Source organism: Oryctolagus cuniculus, chromosome 15 (genome assembly GCF_964237555.1).
Source record: "Oryctolagus cuniculus chromosome 15, mOryCun1.1, whole genome shotgun sequence".
In the NCBI taxonomy this organism is placed as follows: Eukaryota; Metazoa; Chordata; class Mammalia; order Lagomorpha; family Leporidae; genus Oryctolagus; species Oryctolagus cuniculus.
In genome coordinates, this window is record NC_091446.1 from 10914272 (window position 1) to 10942119 (window position 27848).

Sequence of the window (27848 nt, forward strand, 5' to 3'; positions counted from 1 at the left end):
CAGTGCTAAAGTTAAAATACTAGAAGAAATGAAATCTTTAGGGCCAGCACTGTGGCACAGTGGGTTAAAGCCCTGGCCTGAAGCGTCAGCATCCCATATGGGCACCGGTTCTAGTTTCGGCTGCTCCACTTCTGATCCAGCTGTCTGTCATGGCCTGGGAAAGCAGTAGAAGATGGCCCAAGTCGTTGGGCCCCTGCACCCACATGAGAGACCCGGAAGAAGCTCCTGGCTCCTGACCTTGGATCAGTGCAGCTCTGGCCATTGTGGCCATCTGGGGAGTGAACCAGCAGATGGAAGACCTCTCTGTTTCTACCTCTCTCTGTAACTCTTTCAAATAAATAAAATAAATCTTTAAAAAAATAAAAATAAAAAAATAAAATCCTTGGCATTGTCTTGCAGCAGTTAAAGCCATGGCCTGCAACACTGTCATCTTACAGCAGAGTGCGCCAGTTCAAGTTCTAGCTGCTCCACTTCCAATCCAGCTGTCTGCTAATGCATTTGGGAAAGCAATGGGAAAGTACCTGGGCCAGCCCCGGCCATTGAGACCATGTCGGGAGCTATGTTTTGTTCTACTGCTGGGGAGATCTATCACTAAAGAAATGACAAAGTCAACTACTACTACCCCTGCGATTATCACATCACTTCTACTACCTTTCACAGTGAGCGAGAGTTAGTGTTTTGAATGAGGCAGCTGGCAAAGCAAACCCAGCTCTAACACGGATCTAATCTCCCAGAAGGCGTTCTGCACATGGAGTAACTGCTGCGCTTACTTCTGTCCAGGCGAGGCCGGGGGTTGTACCGATACCCGACCTGGCTCCAAAACACGGGCACGGAGCCTCGGGTCTGGATGAAGGACAGGGTGTGGTTATGCACATGAATCAACTGCTCCGTCTCCACGTAATTAGCGACATTCCCGTTCTTATCCACTCCTCTGCGTTTATAGCGCATTCCTGAAAGAAAGGTAACACAGGAAACAGCAGGACTGAGAAAAACGGACTTGGTCCGACTGGATGATGCCCCCACTCCGGCCTGTCTTCCAGGAGGGCCTCGTGGAGCCCATGGGCAACTGGCCGGCAGGACAGCATCAGCTTCCCCACAGTTGTGTCTGTTTTTAAGGAGGTGAAGCTGCACGAGGAGCCCCCTCTGAACCGAGAGAGGGGCTGCCCCCAGGGGCTGGCATCCAGGAGGCGCTCTCACCGAGACGCAGCTGTCAGCCCGAACGCTGTAACGGGCACCCTGCTTTCCTTTCTCATTCCATGAACCCTCCCCCATTCACCCCTCTTCAAAGACCAGTCCCTCACTGTCTCAGCACTGTGAAGCCAGCCGCGCTTCCAAATCCATTACCGTCATCAGCGGTCGCATCCCTGCGGCCCCGGCACCCACTGCCTTCCACTCACCTGCTCTGTGCCTGCTGCGGCCCCGGCACCCACTGCCTTCCACTCACCTGCTCTGTGCCTGCTGCGGCGGGAGATGAGCGCCACGAGAAACCGAGGGTGAATGTCATCCACGCAGGTGGACTCCTGTTGGGGGGTCTCCGGGCTGCTTTTCTCATCGTCAGATGATTCATTATAATTAACCACAAGCTCTTCAATCTGCACAAAACCTTGGATGATGGGGATAATCCAAAAGTCCACATCCGGGGTCTGGAAACAAGACGAACAGCATGTTGCGTCTGCTCTGGACAGTACGGCTGCTTTCCTGCACACACACCAGAGCCAACACCTACTTCTCAGTGTGTGCGAAACCAAAGCCTTCCACTCATCAGCCACACTCTGCTTACTGGAGAACACTGAGGAAGGAAGGGGAGACTGTTCTTTTCTTTATGGTGATCATTCAGAAAGAACTGACTAGGGGAAAGTGGCACCGGAGCCAGACTGCCTGGTGCAAATTCAAGCTCTGCCACACCCCAACCCTCTAAGGGACTCACTGTCACCAGCCTCAGTGCCCTCCTCTGTGAAACGGAATAAGGACCACCTGACACACTTGTCATGAGAATTCAGTGAATAATACATCTAAAGCATTTAGCACAGTACCTGTCACATATTAACTATTTAGCAAATGGAGCTATTATGGTTACTGCTGTTGGTATAGAAAAATACAGCTTAGAGACTGAGGTTCAGCTTCTAATTGTATTGCGCCTTTAATAAAATCAGCCGGCTCTAATCAGTGTATTATGAAGCACTCAGGTCTAATTTGCTTCATAGTTTATGAACAGAAACCTGCTTCAGCAAGCTAAAACCCAAATGGTAAATGGACCCCTCTCACCTCAATCCAGCCCAGAAAGCAAGCCTTCCCACAGATGTCTTAATTTAAAATGTCACCCAACATAATTAGCTGTGTGCCCACTACAGGGTTCCTCTCTCGGGCCTTTCAGACTGAGAGCAGTCAGACTTCCCGACTGACTGTACCCAGGGACAGTAGCAGATGAACACACTCGAGAGCAGCTCTCAATCCTGCTGTCTCGCTTCTCCATGACCGTGTCCAGCCCCAGCCCCAGCCCCAGCCCCAGCCCCAGCCCCAGCCCCAGCTTCAAATCCACTGCTCTCCCGGCACATGCTCGCCAGTGCCAGCCCGCAGAGCTGCTCTCCCCTGGAGCCTGCACAGGGCTCTCGGGAAGCGGCTCTGCTGACAGCAGCGAGGTCACGAAGCTACCCGCACCCGTTCTTCTCGTCACTGCTCCCTTTATTTGCATTTTTGTTCTGGCAATAAATGCAAAACTCCTTGCAGGAACAGCGAATTGCGTGCTGCCAGATGTCATCTCTGTTAAAGCGGGTCACCAGTTTTCAATGGTATCGTAGACGTATTCTGACAAAATCAGCAAAACCCAGGAGAACTCACCACCGCCAGCACCTGTTACAGATGCCTTCTCTTCTCTGTCACCAGGTTTTGGTTTCTCAGTAGAGGCATGAAGGATATCTAGTGGAAGACACCACTAAATAAAAATCCCTCACGCCAACCACCACTAAAGGAGAGAAATGACAACAGGGAAAGGGCTGAACAGTTCCGAGAGCTTCAGGAAAAGGTGACGTATGGCCATCTTGTGGGGAGCAACCCGGACTAGACTAAGTTACTGGAATTAAGACTTATTCTATGCATCTGCTCTCCCACAATATGGCGCTGGGAGAGGAGAAAACAGCTTCTACGCAGCTGCCTCTTGCCAACTTGAGTGATGACCTCCAGGAGCTGATCCTGCTCCTGATTGGAGGAGAACAGCGTACTCGGCGTGTGGGCAGCCGAGTTGGGATTGGCGGAGGAGGACTATAAAGGAGGAGAGAGACAACATGCACCAGGAACATCTAAGGGGAACATCTAAGAGGAACACCTGTGCAGCCCCCGAGAGAGCCGGCCGGCGGTGTGCTGCTCCCCCGCGGAAGTGGGGAAAGTGGCCAGGGGGAACCACCCTTCCACGGAGGTGGAAGGGATAGTAGCCAACCCGGGAAGAACCAGCAGCAAACCCGGGGAGGGCCGAGCAGACGAAAGAACAGCGCAGGGTCCTGTGTCGTTCCTCCACGAAGATGGGGAGCGACATAATGGTGCCGTGACTCGGATATGAAGCCTAGGCAGGGTTCAGTGTCGTTCCTCCATGAAGAGGAGGAGTGACACATCTTGCCTGCCGTGTCCAGCATCCACAACAGTTAAGTGGTGCGGGGCAGGCCTTCGACAAATGCTCACTGATGGAACGCACGTGCTGCCTGTGGACAACCGAGCTTCCCCAACACACACGGCAGGGCACTGGAAGACAGCGCGCTCCCCCAACACGCACGGCAGGGCACTGGAAGACAGCGCGCTCCCCCAACACACACGGCAGGCCCCAACACACACGGCAGGGCACTGGAAGACAGCGCGCTCCCCCAACACACACGGCAGGGCACTGGAAGACAGCACGCACTGAGCCCGAGGAAACCGGGCACCACCACCTCATCACGACTGGCAGTGCCACACCGCCTAGCACTGCGCCTGCTCCGACGGCAGGGGAGGAAACGGAGGCAAGGAAGGCCAGGCAACGGCCGCATCAGTCCAGGAAAACTGGGCGTCCACGTTTCCAGGAGGTAGAAGCAAAACACCTCTTACTCAGAAATGCCACAGCCGTCAGTTCCACAGCCTTACATCACTACTATCCTATGGGAACCTGCTAAAAAGACAGGCCTGCAGCCAGGCGGCAAAATCATGCCCCGTCATATAAATGTCTGTTTTTCCTAGTTAAATGACTCCCTTTTGTGGGGGAAAATATTATGGTGAGATTTTGCAATTTATTTTAATAAATTAAAAAAACATTTAACAACTATAACCAACTTACAACATTTTAGAAATTACAACAGTCTCAGTAGATTAGGTTATTTTAAAAAACAACTACTTGGGGCTGGCACTGTGACACAGCAGGTAAAGCAGCCGCCTGCAGTGCCGGCATCCCATATGGGCACCGGTTCGAGTCCCGACTGCTCCACTTCCAATCCAGCTCCCTGCTATGGCCTGGGTAAGCAGAATATGGCCCAAGTGCTTGGTCCCCTGTTCCCTGCATGAGAGACCTGGAAGAAGCTCCTGGCTTCAGATCAGCCCAGCTCTGGCTGTTGCAGCCATTTAGGGAGTGAACCAGCAGATGGAAGACCTCTCTCTGCCTCTGCCTCTCTGTAACTCTGCAGTTCAAATAAATAAATAAATCTTAAAAACACAAAAACAACTACTACTACTCATTGTTAGCACACTGGGTTAAACTGCCACTTGTAGTGTCAGTATCCCATATAGGTGTCAGTTAGAGTCCTGGTTACTCTGTGTTTGTTGTTGTTGTTTTAAGATTTTTTTTTTTTTTTTTTTTTTTTTGACAGGCAGAGTAGACAGTGAGAGAGAGAGAGACAGAGAGAAAAGTCTTCCTTTTTTGTTGGTTCACCCTCCAATGGTCGCTGTGGCCGGTGCACCGCGCTGATCCGAAGGCAGGAGCAAGGTGCTTCTCCTGGTCTCCTATGCGGGTGCAGGGCCCAAGGACCTGGACCATCCTCCACTGCATTCCCGGGCCACAGCAGAGAGCTGGCCTGGGAGAGGGGCAACTGGGACAGAATCTGGCACCCCAACCGGGACTAGAGCCCGGTGTGCCGGCGCCGCAGGCGGAGGATTAGCCTAGTGAGCCACTGCGCCGGTCCCTACTCCACTTTCAATCCAGCTCCCCTGCTAATGCACCTGGGAAAGAAGCAGCAGAAGGCCCAAGCCCTTGGGCCCCTGCACCATGTGGGAGACACAGAAGAAGCTCCTGGCTCCTGGCTTCATCCTGGCCCAGTCCCAGCCACTGAGGCCACTTGGGGAGTGAACCAGCAGATGGAACATCTCTGTCTCTCCCTCTCTTTTTCTCTGTAATTCTGCCTTTCATACAAATAAATCTTAAAAATAAGGTAATATAAATAAGAACAACTACTCACACCAATCTCAGTAAGATCTCGTATCATATATTTATTCCAAAAAAATCGGTCATCAACCTAGAAAAAGTAGAGAAAAAACAGTTCAGAAAAATGTGACTTTGGCTTTCCTAGAAAAGCCAAAATGGACCACCGGATGTTGTAAAGGGCAAGCCCTGCTCTGAGCTGTGAGGGTACCTTCTGCCAGAGGGCACGGCCAGCCGCCTTCCCGGCACTCTGCCTCTGCACCGAGTTAGTCAGGTCGTAGGTGAGGCTGTAGTAAAAGGACTCTGAGTCCATGAACATCTTCAGCAGCTCCTCAAGTAGTCTCCTCTCCAACTTCTCCTTCTCTTTACTTTCCTTCACCTGTAAGAAATCAGCTTATCACTGCAGGAACCAAATGCAAGGTATTAGGTGGATAACACACAGTGTTATCTAGCATAAAGCTATTAGTGCTAATAATCCCAAGGGCATAGGAGACATTGCTTCAATTCAATAAATGGCTGTAAAACAGACTTACTAGCAGGAAAATTACCCTTCAATTTAAAACTAATCAAAGATGAATTTGAAGCCCATATCAATTAAACTCTTACTTTCTTTTTATTAGGAGCAGACACATTGGATTTAATATGCGTTAAGGTCTTCAGTAGAAACTTAGAGTCATCAGGAGATGGTATAATCTTCTCTGGCTTGTTAATCCCAAAATGATGCTTCTTACAGAGCTAAAGAATTAGAGAGAAAAAGGATTTGTTATTACTAATAGCTGCTTGTAAAATGTTCAAGTATGAGTGTGAACCCTACCGTTTATGCACTACGGCTACTGACTCCCTTTCTCTAGCTGCACTCACGCCTTCAGCGCCTTCATCCAGCCTCGCAGCTTCAAATACCATCCAAAGGCAGGCCCCACACAGATCCTCCACTTGTTCCCCGCCCAGCCCCTGGCAGAACTCCAGGCTTACAAAGCCCAACGTTTCCACATGGATGCGTCTCGGACAGACCACGTCCATGGCCAGATCCCAGCTTCCCTCCACAATCTGCATCTCCCACTGCTGCTCCCGCCTCAGCTTCCCTGCTGCCCCTCGACATGTTGGCTTCCACGCAGGGCTTCAGCCCAGGTGTTGTCTCCCCAGACACCTTCCCACAATTCCCTCCTGGGCACTGCCCCCACCACCAGTACTGTGCTCAATGTCGTCCTCATTAGCACTTACTTCTTTCCAGAATACTACATCATTAATGCACATATTCACTGTCTCCCTCTTCCACAATGTCAGGGGTTGTGTGACAGCAAACACAGGGACACCATCTTGAGTCTTGCCCTCAGAAGGAAGGCGACTGCCTGTCAGCCGCTCTCTAGCCATAGAGCTTAAAAGCTGCCACTGGCGTTTCTGATAAGGTGGGTTGGCCCACCAAGGCCCCTGAGAGGCTACTCCTAAGGCACAGCCAAGGACTGCTGTCACTCAGCTCCCTATGGCCTGGGAAAGCCAAAACCTTTCCTCTTCCGGGAGAAATCCATGGAACAAGCCCTGATCAGACCACCTGCCACCCTGGAATGGAATCCCACATGGAAGCCATCCAATAAACTTCCTTTATTTTTGGGGGGGAAGTCTGTTTATTTGTTTCCATCTACTCCAAAGGCAGAGTGACAAAACAGAATAGATTGTCCATCCCCTGGTTCACTCCCCAAATGCCTGCCACGGCCAAGGCTGGGTCAGGCCAAAGCCAGGAGGCTGGAGCTCCCCTGGGTCTCCTACATGAATGCCAGGGGTCCAAGCACTGGAGCCTCATCTGCTGCCTCCCAGGTTGCATTAGCATGAAGCCGGATCAGAAGTAGAGCAGCCAGGACTCGAACCAGCATTCTGGTATGAGATACAGGCATCCCAAGCAGCATCCTAACCTGCTGCACCACAACACGTGCCCGTGAACTCAGATACACGGGGCTTCCTTCTTCACTTTCCAGTCCCAGGATCCCCACTGAGTTCAGGGCCATCACGTGCTCTGCCGCCCTGACACGACCGCCAGATGGGAGCCTGGTTTTCTGGAATCCCTTATCTCCAGTGCCTCAGCAACGCCTGGCATGGGGGCCTCCACAAATGCCTGTGAAATGACTGAATGAGCTCTGATGCCACAAAGACAAGTGGAGCCCCAGATTCACACAGGGGCACAGAAGGCGTCCGCGAACACCGCCATTCCCTTCTGCCGTGAACACACTGCACAGTCTTCTGGGCTCTGCAGGTAAGGTTTGTCCCGACAGGTTCATGAGCTGAAAGCTTGGCCCACAGACGGTGGTGCTGAGGTGGCGCCACCACGAACAGGTGGGGCCCAGTGGGAGGTTATCAGGCTACTGGTGCACCACCCTCCCAGGAGACAAAGTGGGTACTCTAGAGCGAGGGGCTGCCACAACACATGCCCGGCCCCTTCACCGTGCAGCCGGTCCCCTTTCTAGTACTCCACCACACTGGGATGCTGCCGGGGCTGGCGTGTGCTGCGTGGCCCCTCCAGCCACCAGAACTATGAGCACAGCGGGCCTCCTGTCTTTATACAGCAGACGGCCTCAGGAGTTTTGTGACGGCACAGGAAGATGGTTTCCCACACGCACCCTCCTTCCTTGGCGCAGCAGAGCTGCAACTTCACAGAGGCGCCTGCTGCTGCCTTGCTTGTGGCACTAAGCAACTGTTGGTTAGCAATTTTTATACAGAACATAATTATCTAGTCATATGAATAACACTTTCTTTCAAAAACCTGAAAACATACCTGACACCTAGTTATAGACCATTACAATTTTAATATTCAAAACAGGGCATTAAGCATTTGTCAGACATGCTTATTCCTTACAAGGCTTCAAGCCCACACAGTCTCCCCTCAACCACACCAAAGACTGCTCCGAAGACAGAGCTAACACACACGCCTCCGCACGCACACTCTCCTCCCTCTCAGAGAACAGGAACCCGTGTTCTCGTCCAGGCTAGCTTCCGGCTTTGTCCCTCTAGCACCGGGACCTGGCCTAGCGCCCTCTCTCCTCCATCCCAGCCCCTTTCCTCACACCTGTGAACATGCGCACAGATGCCAGAATCACTTTTTAATCTGTCCGCAGGCCTGGAATCTACTCTGAGTTAGCAGAGAGTTAGAGGAGAAGTGGGGGACTGGCAATTTGGGTCAAAGAGTGAGCTGCCAATGAAGCTGTTCACGCAGGGGGAACCAAGGACCTCCTCAGCTCTGGGAAAACACAAACCCCAAGGCCCCTGGCTCCGTGAACGTGGCACCGATGATGCCGCGTTGCCTCTCGCTGTGGCTCCCCCACACCAGTCCCTCTCGGTTCTCCCCACTCTGGCTGCTCCTTCGGGCTCTGTCGGTGTTTCTGTCTCTAAAGACGCTGGTTCCCAACATTCTGTCTTTAGCTCTCTTCCCATTCTTCATGCTCTACCTAGAAAATGTCACCCTCTTCCTTCATTTCACCGACTCTTTTGCTTGTTAATCCTGTTCCCTCAACCTGAGCTCAAGGTCCTGGTAGACACCGCACCCCCACACGGAGATACATGGGTCCCTCAAGCTCAACATCTCTTTCCCAAGTCATACACCTTCTCTGGCACGTGTTCAGTTAATGACTGCACCACCCACTGGGTCACTTAAGTAAAACTGGAGTTGGGGCTGGTGCTGTAGTACAGCAGATAAAACCCCAGAGGCAACACCAGCATCCCATATGGGGGCCAGTTTCTGTCTCGGCTGCTCCATTTCCCATCCAGCTCCCTGCTAATGGTCTGGGAAAAGCAGCAGAAGATGGCCCAAGTGTCTGGGATCCTGCCACCCATGTGGGAGAACCAATGGGAGCTCTTGGCTTCCACCTGGTCCAGCCCCGGCCATTGCTGCATCTGGAGAGTGAACCACTAGATGGAAGATGTCTCTCTGTCTCTCCTTCTCTCTCTGTAACTCTTTCAAAAAATGAATCTTTAAAAACAAACCAGTAAGCAAACCAACCTTGGAGTCATCTTCCATTACCCCCCTTCCTAAGGTCTCGCCCATCAACACCAGTCACTCCGTGCCCTCAGCTATTGCCCGCATTCAGGCCTCTCATCTTTCGCGCAGGCCGGCGTATCTCAACGGCAGTGCCCAGCGTATCGCAGCAATGGCAAAGCGCTGCAGAGCAGACAGCGGTCTGTGCAGGAGCTCTAACAGCCTCGGTTCTACCCGAGCGCCTGGCCTCGTGCACTGGGCAGGGTTCCAGGTCCAGGCTCCGTCTCCCCTTTACCATGCAGGGGCAGTTTCCACCTGCTGCTGCCTGCTCTGGAGACCCAGCAGTTAGACCTGTTGTTCCACTGACGTCCAGGAAGATTGGACCCAGCAGTGTTGTTGTTCTTCCTCTGTTTTTGCTTATTTTATCTACCCTCATCCTGGCCTTAGGACAGAGTTGATACAGGCCCATCACCCCTTAACTTCCTTATCTACAACTCTTAGATTCAAAAGATTCTGAAACTGAATGCTTAAGCCTGTTAATAACTCATCTAATGGCAAAACTGACATGAGGATATCAATAGACAGCACTTATTTCCCTTAATATGAACATCCATATTATCCTTAAAGAAATATTAACACATTCTATTGTAGGGTAATGCTTACTGGGGGTGCAGAAATATGCAGAATAACCTTTTTTTCCCTTACAGGATTGATTGATGTGAAACACACACACACACACACACACACAGAATCTATCGAGAGGACCCCCCCCCCCCCTTCTCTCTCTGCTAGGTTACTCTCTAAATAGCTGCAACAGCCAGGGCTGGTCCAGGCCAAAGCCAGAAGCCCAAAACTCCATCCAGGTTCACCACCTGGGTGGCAGGGGCCCAAGCACTTGGATCATCTTCAGCTGCCTTCCCAGGAGCATTAGCAAGAAGCTGGATCAGAAGCTGAACATGGCGGGTGGGGGGAACTCTTGGAAGGGAAGAAGTATCACTTCTTTCTCAAGTGGAGTGTTTACACCTTGCTGTAATATTTCAACTTTCACAAGAGATGTAATAATTTTGATAATAAAATTCTTAACCATAAAAAAAAAAAGTTGAACAGTCAGGACCCCAACTGGCATTGATATGGGATGCCTGCATTGGCGTCGCAGGTGGTGGCTTAACCCTTTGTGCCACAACATGGAAAAACTGGCCCAACATGGAATAACATTTTGAAAACCCCTAAAAACCTGAATCTTGACACAAATACAGCTCCAAAGTTTCAGATCAGGATTGCAGGTCTTCTTAACAAAGCACAAACTCACTGAACCACCGTAAACTAGAGTCTTTCTCTGTTTCTTAAAACTGAGTTTTTTGTTTGTTTGTTTGTTTTGACAGGCAGAGCGGACAGTGAGAGAGACAGAGAGAAAGGTCTTCCTTTTTGCCTTTGGTTCACCCTCCAATGGCCGCCGCGGCCGGCGCACCACGCTGATCCGAAGCCAGGAGCCAGGTGCTTCTCCTGGTCTCCCATAGGGTGCAGGGCCCAAGGACTTTGGGTCATCCTCCACTGCACTCCCAGGCCATAGCAGAGAGCTGGCCTGGAAGGGGGGCAACCGGGACAGAATCCGGCGCCCCGACCAGGACTAGAACCCGGTGTGCTGGCTCCGCTAGGTGGAGGATTAGCCTATTGAGCCACAGTGCCGGCCTGTTTCTTAAAACTGAGTTTTCTAACTAGAACTATAAAGCTACTATGAACACACATTTCTGATGAATGTTTCTGAATCTTCAATGCAGTGGCCTTTAGAAAATGAAGTACAGACCACAGCCTTTCAGAAAGCTTACAATTATCCTGCCAAAACACAGGGGCAGAGAAATTTTTTTTCTTGAGCTCCTTCCAGTTTTAAGATGCTATTTCCCCCTTTTCCCCGAGCTGTTGGGCTATGACATGTAGCACTGACGGCAGCATCATCTTTCCAGCATCACCTTTCCAGGGGCCCAGCCAGTTCTGTATAGCTTGTGGTGAGGCTCTTATCACAGCTCGGCTGCTCTCCATCTCACAGAGAAAACAAACACCCCCTGGTTTTCCCATTATGCTCGCACCTCACATTTCACAGCAACAAAAGGAGCTGATGTTGCTGCTGCTTAAGAAAGTAAATTTTACCTTAAAAGTTGGTATCAACATCTGACCGGCGATGTAACTGTAAACAGATGTCTGCTAGGAAACTGAATTTGGAAAATGATGCTGTTATCTATTTAGGCAGTGAAATACAGCAAGCAAGATACACAGACAAGGAGCAAAAGCCTATAAAACTTTAAAGGGTGTATTTTCAAAAGAAAGAACATCTAGGATGAGTGCTGTGGTGTGGCGGGTGAAGCTTATGCCTGCCACACAGGGGTCCATATCAGAGCACCAGTCTGAGTCCCGGCTACTCTGCTTCTGATCTAGCCCCCTGCTAATGAGCCCTGAAAGGCAGCAGAGATGGTCCAAGTACTTGGGTCCCTACCACCCATGTAGGAGACTGGGATGGAGTTCCTGGCTTCTGGCATTAGCCTGGATCAGTCTCAGCCATTGCAGCCATTTGGGGAATAAGCCAGCAGATGGAAGATAGATCTCTCTCTCTATATATATAATAAATCAATCTTTAAAAAAGAAAGAACGAACGTTTATGTCATCATTTATTTGAACCATGCAGATTCTTCATACCCTTGTACAGATCACTTTTTTAAAACACTATACTGTTTTGGAAAAGTCTGGCAATTTCTCAAAGATTAAAAGGAGTCACCATATGACCCAACAGTCCAACTCCTAGGTACACATCCAGGAAAAAAATAAAGATTCCTTGTATGTAAAATTTTTCAGAGGAGCACCATTTGTGACAGCTAAGAAGTGGAGACAATTCAAATATCCATCAACTGAGATGAATAAACACATCTAGTATACCCACACAGTGGCATACTATATGGCAATAATAAGGAACAAAGCACTAACATGCTATAACAAGCATGAGCCTTGAAAATACTTTTATTTTTTTAAAGATTTACTTTTACTTATTTGAAAAACCAAGTTATGGCATGGGGGGGGGAGAAAAAGGGAGGGGAGAGGGAGGAAGGGGGAGAGGGAGGGAGGAAGGGGGAGAGAGAGGGAGGGGAGGGGAGAGGGAGAGGGAGGGAGAGAGGGGGAGAGGGAGAGGAGGAGGGAGAGAGTCAGTCAGTCAGTCATCTATCCGCTGGTTCATTCCCCAAATGGCCAAAATAGCTCAGATTGGGCCAGGCCAAAGTCAGGAGCTTTTTTCTGGGTCTCCCATGCGGGTGCAGGGACCCAAGCACTTGGGCCATCTTCCCCTGCTTTCCCAGGTGCATTAGCAGGGAGCTGGATTGGAAGTGGAGCAGCTGGGACTCAAACTGGCCCTGAAAATACTATTCTAAGTAAAAGAGGTCACTCATAAAATGTCACATAGCAAGGCTAGTGTTGTGGTGTAGTAGGTTAAGCCTCTACCTATAGTGCTGACATCCCATATGGGCACTGGTTTGAGTCCCAGCTGCTCCATTTCCAATCCAGCTCCCCGCTAATGCACCTAGGAAAGCAGCGGAGGATGGGCCAAGTGCTTGGGCCCCTGCACCCGCATGGGAGATCCAGAAGAAGCTCCTGGCTCCTGATTTTAGATCAGCACAGCTCTGGTCATTATGGCCATCTGGGGAGTAAACCAATGGATGGAAGCCCTTTCTGTCTGTCTCTCCCTCTATCTGTAACTCTACCTCTCAAAATAAATAAAATCTTTAAAAAAAGGTCATTCAGTGTATAGTTCCATTTATACAAGATGTGTAAAACAGACAAATTTATGGAGACTGAAATGAGATGCGTAGTTGCCTAGCGCTGAAGGAGCTGGGGGTCAGAGGTCAATGAGTACAGGGCTTTCCTGAGTGGTGAAAACGCTCTAAAAATGCTTGTGGTGACGGGCACGTGACTAAATACACAGAAATCACCGAATCGCTTTTTTTTTTTTTTTTTAAGATTTACTTATTTGAAAGGCAGAGTTACAGAGGGAGAGCGAGAGACAAAGAGAAAGAGAGCTTCCGTCTGCTGGTTCATTCCTCAAATGGCCACAGTGGCTGGGACTGGGCCAGGCAGAAGCCAGGAGCTTCATCTAGGTCTGTCATGTAGGTGCAGGGGCCCAAGCCTTTGGGCCATCTTTCGCTGCTCTCCCAGGAACATTAGCAGTGAGCTAGATCAGAAGTGGAACAGCTGGGACTCAAACCAGTGCCTATACGGGATGTCAGTGTTACAGGCAGCAGCTTAATCTGCTACGCTACAATGCTGGCCCCAAATTATGTACTGTCTATGGGAGAACTATATGTAAATTGAAAATCTGGCAAGGAACAGCCATTGGTGCAGTGGTTAAGATGCTGCGTCAGACACCTGCATTCCACACTGGAGTACCTGGGTTCCAGCTCGGGCTTTGCACTCTTGGGAGGCAGCAGTAATGGGCCAGCTTGGGTCCCTGGCATCCGTGTGGGAGACCCGATGGAGTGATGTTCTCTTAACCCAGCCCTGGCTGCTGTGGGCCTAGGGGAGTAGACCAGAAGATGGAGGCTGTCTGCCTCTCCACCTTTCAAATATAATGAAAATAAATATCCGACAAACAAGTGAGGTATATACTCGAGGTAAAAGGCCAACTGAGGGAGAAAACCAGGAATTCTATTAATACCCGACTCTAAAATAAAATCGCTTCTGCTCCAGTTACAGGAACCAGGCCTTTACAAATCTGGGAACAGCGAGCACACTCGCAAGCCTGAGGGTGCTGCTGGGAAGAAGAAAGCAGGGGATCACTCGGAGTGATACACACGCATGGAAATCAGGGCGACACTGAGACAGAAGAGCTAGTTTCACTGACCAAGTCTTTTTATGTGCCTAGATATGTACGTTTATTTAAAACATTTTAAGTAGGGAAGATGTAAAAATGCAAATACAAAAGATGACTTGGAAATAATTCTGGTCCTCCCAAGGGCTTGGGGAGAGTGAAAATAACTGTTAAAATTACTAAAACGTCGAGAATGATTATTCCTGAGTGGTAGGATTGTTTTCCTTTTTTTATAATTTACTATTTAATCAGAATAATAATTAAAAAATATTAAGCTTCTAAGTGGAGCTACCTAGAAACTGAAATAAAAATATAAAATATTTAAATTAACGTGTTACAAGATTAGCAAGAAATTCACGATTTTCAGCACAGCTGTTCTTTTCCTTCCTGTTGTTCAAGGTCGTAAAGTGCGGCAAGAGGGAAAAGGCACAATGCAAATTGCTCAAATCAGCTCTTCCAAGAAAGGGTTACCAAACAACTCACTCAGCAAGACTCTGGAAATCCTTCCTCTATGTTTAGGGACACCTCTAACCACGGACAGTCCTGGCATGTATTCAGCTCTCAACACATACAATAGTCTTTGGTGCCCCGGTCAAGGCTGTAGCTCACACAGCCCCACAGCTATAAAATACCCAACCATGTCACATGGGGAGATTTCACTGTCATTTTGATCTCGTTCCCTTAAACGATGGAAAAAAAAAGTCTAAGGAATAAGGAAATTTTTAAAGTCTTCACAACATTCACATTTCTGTGTTAATGTGATTTTTTCTTTTTTTTTTTTTTTCCTTTTTATTTGACAGGTAGAGTTATAGCAGTGAGAGAGAGAGAGAGAGAGAAAGATCTTCCTTCCGTTGGTTCACCCCCCCTCCCCCAAATGGCCGCAACGGCCGGCGCTGTGCCGATCCAAAGCCAGGAGCCAGGTGCTTCCTCCTGGTCTCCCATGCGGGTGCAGGGGCCCAAGGACTTGGGCCATCTTCTACTGTCCTCCTGGGCCACAGCAGAGAGCTGGATTGGAAGAGGAGCAATCAGGACTAGAACCCGGTGCTCATATGGGATGCCGGCACCGCAGGTGGAGGATTAACCAAGTGAGCCACGGCGCTGGCCCCAATGTGATTTTCTAAAGTTTTTTTCTGTTTACACAATTGTGGGTTACCAGTTTCAGAAATCTTACAGATTGGTGGCCACAAAGACACTGGAAAATCCCCCTTAAAAGTCTAACAACCTTCTCTGGATGAGGTGTGACATTTCAATGTCCTCAGGGCTCAGAGCACGTCTATGCTAACAGATGATCTGTGGGATGGACAAGGTCAAATCCACCTGCCAGAGACCAGAAGAAGCCCTGGCTTTGGATGGGCCCAGCTCTGGCCATTGCAGCCATTTGGGAAGTGAACCAGCTGGTGGAAGATCAATCTCTCCCCATCTCTCTAACTGTGCCTTTCAAATAAATTAAATGATTTTTTTTTAAATAAACTTTAAGAGGAATACAGATAAAGAAGATGTAAAGGTTAAATCTGTCCTTCTTGACTTCCCTTTTCCCGAGATCAGGAGTTCTCAGAGTATACTGTGCAGAGCACTGGGGCTCCCTGGAAGTAAATGTGTCTTCAAAGCAGGGGTCAGGTAGGCAGGGTCCCAAGGGTCTCCCCCCCACCCCATGCCAATTCAATGAGAACAGCTCTGCTTCTATGTCTCTTATACCCTGGATTTCACAGATTTTTAAATAAGAGTTCTAAATTGTTTTAAAGATATTATCCAGCCCCAAAATGTATGTTTCTTGCCTGCTGAACTGACTCCTCTATTACATCAGGCTTCCATAGTTTCCTTTGATTTCACCTTACCTCAAGCTCAAGATCCTGAGGTTCCATTTCAGACAGTGACAACACAGCAATCTTGGTGACTTTGCAGACCTCATGTTCCCCTGGGAGTTTGCCCACCAATGCTTTCTGTCGAATTAGAATGAGCCACCAGGGAAGATCTGAAAGAGAAAGATCAGGGTGATGTCTGGTATTTATAAAGTGATGCCATCCTGGCAGGCTGAAGCTGAATCTTAACAAGATGTGTGCATCGACAGAGCTCTTAAAGTTTATGAAAATGGTCCTGGACGTGCGAAAGATGTTCAACCTTACAACATCTGAAACTTAAATTGAAATGATCCTCAGGGCTGGCACCGTGACACAGCAGGTTAAGCCCTGGCCTGCAGTGCCAGCATCCCATATGGTGCCAGTCAAGTCCCTGCTGCTCCACTTCTGATCCAGCTTCCTGCTAATGCACCTGGGGAAGTAGTGGAAGATGGCCCAAGTCCCTGGGCCCTTGCAGACACGTGGGAGACCCAGAAGAAGCTCCTGGATTCGGCCTGACACAGCCCTGGGGAGTAAACCAGCAGGTAGAATGTTTGTCTCTCCTTCTCTTTGTTGTTCTACCTTTCAAATAAATAAATCTTAAAATGATTTTCACCCACCACAAAGCTGGCACTGTCGTGTAGTGGGCTAAGCCTCTGCCTACAGTGCCGGCATCCCGTTTGAGGACTGGCTCGTATCCCGGCTGCTCCTCTTCTAGTCCAGTTCTCTGCTATGGCCTGGGAAAGCAGAAGATGGCCCAAGTGATCAGGCCTCTGCACCTATGTGGGAGACCGGGAAGAAGCTCCTGGCTTCAGATCAGCCCAGCTCAGACCATTGCGGCCATTTGGGGAGTGAACCAGTGGGTGGAAGACCTTTCTGTTTCTCCCTCTGTCTGTAACTCTACCTCCCAAATAATCATTTTTTTAAAAAAAGATTTATTTATTTGAAAGTTGGAGTTACACAGAGAGAGAAGGAGACGCAGAGGCAGAGAGAGAGAGAGGTCTTCCATGCACTGGTTCACTCCCCAATTGGCTGCAATGGCTGGAGCTGCACTGATCCAAAGCCAGAAGCCAAGAGCTTCTTCCGGGTCTCCCACGTAGGTGCAGGGGCCCAAGGACTTGGGCCATCTTCTACTGCTTTCCAAGGCCACAGCAGAGAGCTGGATTGGAAGTAGAGTAGCCACAACTCAAACCAGTGCTCATATGTAAAGCCACTGTATGTGGTGGCTTTACACACTGTGCCACAGCACCAGCCCCCCCCCCCCCAGTCTTTAAAAAGTAATAAAAAGATAAAAATTTTAAAAAATCACTGGAAGTTATCTTAAAAAAAAAAAGTTCCACAAGAAATTCTTGGGAAGGAAGCTGGGGAACAGGAACTCCCACACCACAGTGCTGGTGGGAATGCCACACACACATGCACAACGGTCCTGGAGGGAAACTTACAAAACCTAACGGCATGATCTATGCACTCACCTCTGACACCAGCAATCCCACACCTCAACAATAAAGTACACACATTCAAGCCTACTAATTGCAGCTGTTTAGAACACATGACACAGTCCTCCAAACAACCTACAAGCCTACACAGGGGAGAGTGGATGAATCAACCATGATGAGTACTACGCAGATGTAAACGAGAATGGCATGGAGTCAGTGTCGTGGTGTAGTGGGCAAATCGCCAACTGCAGTGCAGGCATCCCATATGGGTGCTGGTTCAAGTCCCTGCTGCTCCACTTCCAATCCAACTCTCTGTTATAGCCTGGGAAAGCAATAGAAGATGGCCCCTGCATCCGCATGGGAGATCTGGAAGAAGCTCCTGGCTTTGGATCAGCCCAACTCCAGCCATTGCGGCCATTTGGGGAGTGAACGAATGGATAGAAGACTTCTCTCTCTGACTCTCTGTAACTCTGCCTTTCAAGTCAGCAAATAAATCTTAAAAAAAAAAAAAAAAAAAGATGGCATGTATTCTGTGAACCAATAAGGGATTTTTCTTGGATGTACCGAGTAAATAAATGGGTATTAATATACATTATAGTTATAATAATATAGTACATATTTTAAATTTGTTACTCTATTTGAAAGTCAGAGATAGATGGACAGAGATCTTCCATTTGCTAGTATACTCCCCTACTGCCCACGACAGACAGGGAAAGGCCAGCACAAAGTTAGGAGCCAGAAGTCCTTCCAAGTCTCCCACATGGGCAGTGGGGACCCAGGCACTTGAGTCAGCACCTGCCGCCTCCCAGGGTGTGCATCAGCAGGAAGATGGACCGGAAGTGAGGTAGCAGAGACTGGAACCAGGCATCCCAGGCTCAACAGTTATCAACAGAGGACTCACGGTTTCTAAGATGGTCAACATTTTTTTTCCAATGATTCTGTATCCCTCATTTAAGAAAAAATGCAAATCTGGGAGAGGGGTGGAACAGACTTTGGGTTAAAAACCCAAGATAGAAGGCTATGATAGCCCAGTTCCTACAAAAATAAATGATAAAAAGGTTTTTGACTCTAGCATAGTTTTTTTTTTTTTTAAAGATTTACTTTATTTATTTGAAAGAATTACAGAGAGAGGTAGAGACAGAGTCTTCCATCTGCTGGTTCACTCCCCAGATGGCCACAACGGCTGGAGCTGCGTCAATCCAAAGCTAGGAGCAAGGAACTTCTTCTGGGTCTCCCACATGGGTGTGGAGGCTCAAGGACTTGAGCCATCTTCTACTGCTTTCCCAGGCCATAGCAGAGAGCTGGATCAAAAGAGGAGCAGCCGGGACTACAACCGGCACCTGTATGGGATGCTGCCACTTTCAGGCTAGGGCATTAACCCACTACACCACAGCGCCGGCCCCATTAAAGGTTTTTGACTCCACCAATATTTTCTTTTTTGTCTAAGGATATCAGGAGAGAAATTATCAATGATTATTATATTATTTTTTGAAGAAGAAATTAAGGAAGATTAGATTATAACTAATAAATATCTATTTCATTATCAATTTTACTCCTAGTTTGGTTTTCTTCTTTTTGATCAAAGTGAGACTGAAAACAGGAGGAAATGGACAGTCAGCTCCTGTGATGTGCAAGGTGCTTCCTTTGCTAAACCTCGGCCTTGTGGAAAAAGCGCAGGCTCCAGGTGCAACCCCAAAAGGTGAAAGATCAAGTACACATACTGCACAGCAATGAAATCCATTGGGAAAAACCTTAAACCAATAACAGAACCAGCAGAGCCCATTGGCACGGCCATGTGTAAGTACAAACATGCAGAAAAGAGCTGCACAAGCACTCCATGCGCACTAGAAAAAGGTCTCCCAGCATTAGCAACGAGGATGATAAAGCTTCTGGGAATAACTCCAACTAGCAACATCCGATACTTACATGAAAAGTATATGAACTTTGGCTTGCGACATACAAAAATGAAATAAATGAAAAGTATCAGGTGTCTGAGTGGACAGGCTCAGTATTTCAAGATTACTAGTATGTCTCAAATTAACCTAGGCATTTAATGTAATCTTCATCAAAATTCTAGTCAAACTTCTAAAATTAAATCTATTTTAAAACATCAGTTGAAAAACTAAATGTACGAATATCCAGTAAAAATCTCAAAAAGAAATTGAGAAAGAACTTGCCTTCCCAGATAGCAAAAGGTACAGTAAAACCATGATAAAGAAACAGTGTGATGCTGGTTACAGAAGGCATCAGGCATCACTGGACTAGATCAGAAAAGCGGACGCAGACTCTTGCAAACATGGGTCCATAACATGATGACCAAGAGGGGAAAGGTGACGTATCAACAACAGTGTTGAAATGATTGGCTTTCTACAAGGGAACGAAGCTAAATTCTTACTGCAAACCATATCTAGAAATTAATTATAAATACACTAATTGCTAGAAATATAAACAAAATAGAGTATTAGAAGAAACATAGGGCAGGCATCCAGCCTAGCAGTTAAGATGCCCACGTCCCCTGCTGGAATGCTGGGATTTGACATTGCTCTGGCTCCTGACCCCAGCTTCCTGCTAATGCTGCCCCGGAAGGCAGCAATGGTGGCTCAGGTAACTGGGTTCCTGCCACCTATGCAGGAGACCTGAATTAGTTTTTAGCTCCCAGCTCTGGTCCCAGCCCAGCCATAGTTGTTATCTGCATCAACCAAGAGTGAACCAGGGGAGAAGGAAGCTAGTGTGCTCTCTCGCATTTTCTCTCCACCTAACAAATATTAAAAACAAAACAAACAAAAAAAGGAAATACAGGCGACTCTTGGTATAACCTTGGAGGAAGAGGATGACTTTGGAAGCACACATGACCCAGAAGAGTCATTACATGAACACACTTGACTACGTGGTAATAAAAGCTGTCTGGATGGTAGTGACACTACCAACAAAATGAAAAGCTAATGACAAATGGGAAATTTTCTGCAACACACATGTCATGCTAAAGGTTAGTATCTATAAAATATAAAGAGCTGAACAATCAAAAGAACAGATAACATCCCAATGGTTAAAAAAAAAAAAGAATCTGTATCTAATGGAAAGAGAATGGACACTACATAAAAATATGATTAGACTCAGGAGTGATCAAATAAATCAACAGACTAAAACAGGAAGATCGCTTTTTGTCAAGCAGACTGGCAAAGGGGTAAGAGAATCATAACCTCCTGTGTCAAGAAGAAACACCGAGCCGGCGCCGTGGCTCAATAGGCTAATCCTCCACCTTGCGGCGCCGGCACACCGGGTTCTAGTCCCGGTTGGGGCGCCGGATTCTGTCCCGGTTGCCCCTCTTCCAGGCCAGCTCTCTGCTATGGCCAGGGAGTGCAGTGGAGGATGGCCCAGGTGCTTGGGCCCTGCACCCCATGGGAGACCAGGAAAAGCACCTGGCTCCTGGCTCCCTTTCTCTCTGTCTCTCTCTCTCACTGTCCACTCTGCCTGTCAAAAAAAAAAAAAAAAAAGAAGAAACACCAGCAGCTGGCGCCCTGCACCGACTGGTGGAGAAAACAAGTGCTCCTGCCAGTTTGCACCAACATTCTACCCACGACATGTTTTATCCCACCTGCCCCTGTCCTAGAAAAGCACATCATAGGCTGGCGATGTGGCGCAGCAAGTTAAGCTGCTACCTGTGATGCAAGGATCCCATACGGGCACTGGTTCAAGTCCCAGCTGCTCCACTTCCGATCCAGCTCCTCACCAGTGTACCTGGGAAGGCAGCGGAGGATGGCCCAAGCGCTTCAGCACCTGCCCAAGAGACAGGGAAAGCTGGATGGAGTTTCAGACTCCTGGATTCAGCTTGGCCCAATCCCAGCTGTTGCCATCATTCAGGGAGTAAACCAGCAGATGAAAGATCTCCCTCTCTACCTCTGCCTTTCAAGCAAATCTTTTTTTTTTTTATTTAAGAAATGTATGCAGTAGAATTATTTGTGAAAAGGATTTCTGTAGCACTTTTGAGAAACTAAGTGAATTTTTTATATCAAATAATTTTTAAAAGAATGGAATTGTAATTATGCTAAGCTACATGTTTAGTATCTTCTGAAATATATATGGATAAATATGGTATCTGGCATCTGTTTTGAAATAATTCAGAGGCTAGCATTGTGGCGCAGTGGATTAAGCTGCTGCCCACAACAATGGCATCCCATACGGGCACCAGTTCCAGTCCCAGCTACTCAACTTCTGATCTATCTCTGCTAACACGTCTGAAAAGCAGCAGAAGATGGCCCTGCCCCAATGTGGGAGACCCAGAGAAACCCCTGGCTTCAGCCTGACCCAGCAGCTATTTGGGAAGTAAACACGGGATGGAAGGTATCTTCCCTACCCTCACCAACTCTACCTTTCAGATAAATAGAATAAATCTTCCAAAAAAAAAAAGAAAAATCAGCAGCTATTAGCGTGAGGACAACAGACCTTGGATGAAAATGACTTTACAGCTGACTTCTAATCAGTTCCACAAACTGCACTGGTTTGATGCCTCTTTTTTTTTTTTTTTTTACTTATTTGACAGGTAGAGTTAGACAGTGAGAGACAGAGAGAAAGGTCTTCCTTCTGTTGGTTCACCCCCCAAATGACCGTTATGGCAAGCGTTGCGCCAATCCAAAGCCAGGAGCCAGGTGCTTCCTCCTGGTCTCCCATGCGGGTGCAGGTGCCCAATCACCTGGGCTATCCTCCACTGCCCTCCCGGGCCACAGCAGAGAGCTGGACTGGAAGAGGGGCAGCCAGGACTAGAACCCAGCGCCCATATGGGGTGCCGGCGCCACAGGCAGAGGATTAGCCAATTGAGCCAAGGCGCTGGCCCCCGATGCCTCGTGTGTTAAGCTGTAGCTTCCTCCCTTATGGTTTGCAGTCTCACACACTAGTTAAAAAGAAAGTACAAAAGAAAATATTGAAAAAATTGATTGTATTAAAATTTTAAAAAATCAACATGGCAAAACACATCTCAAAGTCAAAGGCAAACTATAAAAAAAAGTAGCTACAGACTTCAACCTCCCTATTTTATAAAGAATTATTAAAACTTAAAAAGAAAAAAAATAAACCACCCAGCAGAAAACTCAAGAGATAGGAAAACAGTTCAGAGATAATGAAACACCAAACAGCTGTAGGGACGTGGAAAGATGAGTAGTGAAATGCACAGTGAAACCGCGTTAGGATGCCACAAGTCTTCTATCACACAGAAAACACACCAAAAAGTTATCGTGCGCTTTGTGTGGCTGTGAGGACGCGCAGTCAGTGGGAACCTGGATTGGCAGTAGAGGAAGCAATGACCACATATGGCAGTCAACACCACAGTACTTCATCTGGCAGAGCAACCCAGCTCTGGCCGTCGTCCTAACGACACAGATACACTAGGGACCTTACGCAGGCACGAGGTTACTCCTGGACGTATAAATTATAACAGTAAAATTGGAAGTGACCAAAAACTCTACGAATTGAAAAAAGTAAATTACTTCTATACAATGAAATATCATATAGATGTCTATAAAAGTGAATGAAGACCCTCTCTAAAGTATGATGCTAAGATCACTCAAATATTTTTAGGAGGGGTCAGTGTTGTGGCAGAGCAGGTTAAGCCTCCACCTATGACACCGGCATCCCATGAGAGAGCTGGTTCAAGTCCCAGCTGTTCCACTTCTGATCCGGCTCCCCGCTAATATGCCTGAGAAAGCAGCAGTTGCAGCCATTTGGGGAGTGAACCCACAGATGGAACATCTAAATCTCTTTCTCTCTGTAACTCTGCCTTTCAAATAATTAAATCAGGGAGGGAGGGAGAGGGAGGGAGGGAGGGAGAGAGAGAGAGAGGCAGGCAGAGATGTACCTTTGGCAGAAAAATAAAAGTACAGTGTGGTAGCTTTAATATGCAGACAGTGAGAATTTATGCATAATAACTACTTTTTGTAAATGCAGAATGAAACTGGAAAGATTCACTAGAAACTAATGATTACGGAGTTTCTTTCTACATGTACAAATACAATTACTATGGATAAATTCCTCATTTTGCACATAAAAGCTATTACACTGTTCTACACCTTAGACTTTTTTCCTAAAAATATATCTGAAAGATCTTTCTACCACAGTAGAGAGTTGTTTCACTTTTTAAAAAATAGTTTCACAGAAGCAGGTGTTGTGGCACTGTAGGCTAAGCCACCACTTGGGACACCTGCATCCCTTATCAGAGTGCTAGTTCAAGTCCTGGCTGTGCTGCTTCCAACCAGCTTCCTGCCAATGCATCCTGGGAGGCAGCAGATGATAGCTCAAGTGCCTGGGCCCCTGCCACCCTAAGCGAGACCAGAGTACCTGGCTCCTGGTTCAGCCTGGTTCATCCCTGGCTGTTTGCAGGCATTTGGGGAGTGAACAAGCAAACAGAAGAGCACGCTCACTCTCTCTCTGCCTTTCACGTAGATGAAAATACACATTTAAATACCTACATAATAATTCATTGTATGGAAGTAGCAAAATTTATTTAGCCTTTTCTAATTAGTAGCATTTCGGGTCACTTCCAATTTTACTCAGTTAAAAACTGAGCTACTGAGAATAACCTTCTACATACATAATTTCCTATTAATTCTGGAAATACACCAGCACTAGTGAAAAGATGTATTGTCTTGGGTTGTGTTGAAAGGATTAATCTAAATTATCATAATGGAAAGAAAATGAAAAGTATGAATTGAACACTGAGCCACTTCCAGGCCAAATTTTTCACTCTAGAAAACAGTAGGAAAAGAAAAACAGCTCATGGTCAATAATAGTTCTCTCTGTTCTTGTCACTGCTTTGCCTTAGGAGAAACAAAACTCACACCACCACCACACGAATGCCTGAGAAGTCCAGCAGGAAGAAGCCTGCTGAGTTACAGGGCTAAATCATCCCAATACGTTTTTGAATTGTTTTACTTTTTGAGAGGCAGAGAGATGGAGAGAGAAAGAAACAGACAGCAAAAGCTCCCATCCTCTGACTCTCTCCCCAAATGTCTTGGCTAGGTCAGGACCAGAGCCAGGAGCGGGCCAGGCCTCCCACACAGGTGGGAGGACCCCAATTATTTGAGCTATCACCATGGCCTCCTTTGGTCTTCATTAGCAGAGAACTGGAATCAGGAGCTAGGGTCAGGAATCAAACCCAAATACCGTGAAGCAGGACGCAAGTTTTTAACCACCATCTTAATCATGAAGCTAAAAGCCTACCTCTGTTTCCGATTTTTAAAACAAGACAAATGGGAGCGGGTGCTGTGGTGCCACGGGTTAATGCCCTGGCCTGAAGTGCCGGCATCCCATATGGATATCGGCTCGAGACCTGGCTGCTCCACTTCTGATCCAGCTCTCTACTATGGCCCAGGAAAGCAACAAAACGTGGCCCAAGTCCTTGGGCCCTGCACCTGCATGGGAGACCAGGAAGAAACACCTGGCTCCTGGCTTCGGATTGGTGCAGCACCGGCTGTAGAGGCCATCTGGGTGGCCATCTGTCTCTGTCTATAACTGTCAAATAAAAAAAAAATCGCAAAACCTCCATGCTGATATGAATTTTTTAAAAAAAGACAAATGTAAAAGTATAGTATCACTGCTGTTTAACAATCCCAGTATTCATCAGGCACAATTTTTTAATAATTTTTTAAAAGATTTATTTATTTGAAAGGCAGAGTTACAGAAAGAGAAGGAAAGACAGCGAGAGAATCTTCCATCCAGTGGGTCACTCCCCAGATGGCCACAACAGCCAGAACAGGGCCAGACCAAAGCCAGGAGCTTCTTGCAGGTCTCCTACGTAAGTGCAGGGGCCCGAAAACTTGGGCCATCCTCTGCTGCTTTCCCAGGCAAATCAGCAGGGAGCTGCATGCGAAGTGGCACAGCTGGGACTCAAGCCAGCACCTATATGGGATTCAGGCATCGCAGGTGGCAGCTTTTACCCACTATGCCACAACACTGGCCCCTATAATTAAATTTTTTAAAAGCACCTAAGTAGGCTATTACTGCTGTCTTAATTGTATTACCCACAAAGAAAAGAAATTGGCCCAATTTAAGCTTTTTAAATATATTACTTTTGGTAACCCCAGTTCCTCCAGGAAAAGAAAGATACGGAAAACTGACTTCCCTAGCAAGATAAAAAAATGGATTAGGAAGTGATTCTCTTGAAAAGTATGACCAGTAGGGCAAGCTAAAACAATACTCCTGGAAAAGATTCAAGTGCCTGTTTTATACAAAAAAGTGACTCACTTAAAGGGGGATAAACAACTGCAGAATAAAGACTTTCATCCAGTTTTGTTTCCTTCTGTATTAGGGTTCTCCAAGAGAACAGAATCAACAGGGTAAATATAGATACACATAGACTGTAGGAACTGCTCGTGTGCTTAAGGAAGCCAAGAAGCCCCATGATCTGCCCTCTGCCAGCCGATGACCAGGACAGCAGGGCGTCACTCAGTCCAAGACCAAGGGAGCCGATGGCGTGAGCCTCGGTCCAGGCCCGAGCACCTGACAGGAGGCTGCTGACGGTTTGAGCCTGGGTCCGACTGTGGCGGTCAGAGAACCAGGCACCCAGCGTCTGAGAGCAGGATGGGGTGGCATGCAGGCTCAGAAGCAACTCACCCTTTCTGACAGCTGTCCTATTTTGGCTGTCAGAGGATTGCAAACCGCCCACACACACTGGTGAGTGAGGGTGGATCTTCTTCACTCCTCACATAACCGTCTGCTGTTATCAAACAGAACCTCTCATCTCGGTTGGTTTCTAAACACGTAAAGATGGCCGGCACCGCGGATCACTAGGCTAATCCTCTGCCTGCGGCGCCGGCACCCCGGGTTCTAGTCCCGGTCGGGACGCCGGATTCTGTCCTGGTTGCCCCTCTTCCAGTCCAGCTCTCTGCTGTGGCCAGGGAGTGCAGGGGAGGATGGCCCAAGTGCTTGGGCCCTGCACCCCATGGGAGACCAGGAGGAAGCACCTGGCTCCTGGCTCCAGATCGGCCCAGCGCGCCAGCCATAGCAGCCATCTGGGGGGTGAACCAATGGAAGGAAGACCTCTCTCTCTCTCTCTCTCTCTCTCTCTCTCTCTCTAACTCTGCCTGTAAAAACAAAAACAAAAAACAAAAAAAAAAAACACACAAACAACAAAAACGTAAAGAATCTGTCAATGATTCAGATGTTCTGTATGAAAGTGTCAGCCTGCCTGGGCTAAGGGAGGCCATAGAGATGACAAAACATCACTCCTCTGTGTGTGTGTGTGTGTGTGTGTGTGTGTGTGTGAAAAAGAGACAAAGAGAGACTCTAGATAGAGAGAAAGGGAGGGAGGGAGGGAGGGAGATCCAGAGTGCACTCGAATTGGTGGGTAAGTGGGGATAAGTGGGGATCACACCACCCACACTCACCATGCCCGGTGTCATACAATCCACAGAGGGCCAGAACAGCAGTGGCACGATTTACTGTCTGTTGTGGAAGTCCCACTTCTCAGGCCTGGACCATTGCTGCTCCCCCTACCCCCGCCCCAGCTGCCAAGCATCCAGTTCAGACAGGAACTGTTCCCCCAGCTTCCCTAGTCCTCCCCTCGCAGGTGGCAGATGGCGGGAATTCTCCACCTCCGTGCTGGGGGGGCCAATCCCTGAGAATAAACCTGCTCGCACACGAAACACTCTGCCTGTCTGCAGAGCCCTAAGTCAGACCTCGGCACCGAGAAGCGGGTGCTGCATGGAAGCAGCTTTGGAACGGGGCAACAGAGAGATGGACGAGTGCAGAGGTGCCAGCTGGAAGAGGCCTGTGCCACCATGTGTGCGGCTTTGGGGGATTCTAGCCAGGCCTCTGAGGGAAGAGAGGAGAACGGGCAGACGCGTTCTCAGAACACCAAGCACCCCGGGACAGAAGGCTGGCAGAAATGCAGACAGCAAAGCCCGTCCTGGCCAGTCCCAGGTGGAAACAAGCACGTTACCAGACAACAGGAGAGGAGGCCATCCTCCAACGGGCTCAAGTGTGTTCACGTTGAGTATATTGTGGAAGGCAGAGCTTAAAAGTGACGAACTTGGATATCCAACTGAAGCTACTTCTAAGCAAAGTGTTGAAGGCGTGGCTCGACTCCTCCATAATGAGTACAGTAAAATAGAGAAGACAGATATGACCTCAGGACAAAACTGTTAAGCAAAAAGAAAACAGAACTTTAAGATCTAAAGAATTCTCAGCTTATCCATACTGCAAATAACGAGAAGGCATATTAGAAGAGAATATGAAGGGTGTGGCCATGTGCATGAACCACAGACTTAACCACCCACTCGCAGGAAAACTAAGCTGAAGGGGAAGGAAAGGAACGAAGGACAGATGTCGGACGGCTTGGACTTGACAGGGCAGGGCCACAGAGCCATCCAGCTGAGAACGTGTGCTGTCCTTTAAGACAAGAAGAATGATCCCA

The 27848-nt window shown here is 48.1% G+C and overlaps 1 protein-coding gene across 2 annotated transcripts in view; it reads right to left on the reverse strand.

Moving 5' to 3' along the window:
• The window catches only part of INPP5F (inositol polyphosphate-5-phosphatase F), a 108844-nt gene that overhangs the window by 30482 nt on the left and 50514 nt on the right, over positions 1-27848 (reverse strand). The window contains exons 3-8 of one of the 2 annotated variants that reach the window (XM_051823686.2): positions 16011-16147; positions 5978-6106; positions 5583-5750; positions 5409-5465; positions 1445-1643; positions 771-950 (exon numbers count right to left, since the gene is read on the reverse strand). In XM_051823686.2, coding sequence (XP_051679646.2) covers positions 771-950; positions 1445-1643; positions 5409-5465; positions 5583-5750; positions 5978-6106; positions 16011-16147 — 870 coding nt within the window. Of the gene's footprint in view, positions 1-770; positions 951-1397; positions 1413-1444; positions 1644-5408; positions 5466-5582; positions 5751-5977; positions 6107-16010; positions 16148-27848 lie in introns of those variants that run through there. The other variant, XM_051823689.2, reaches the window with a different exon arrangement.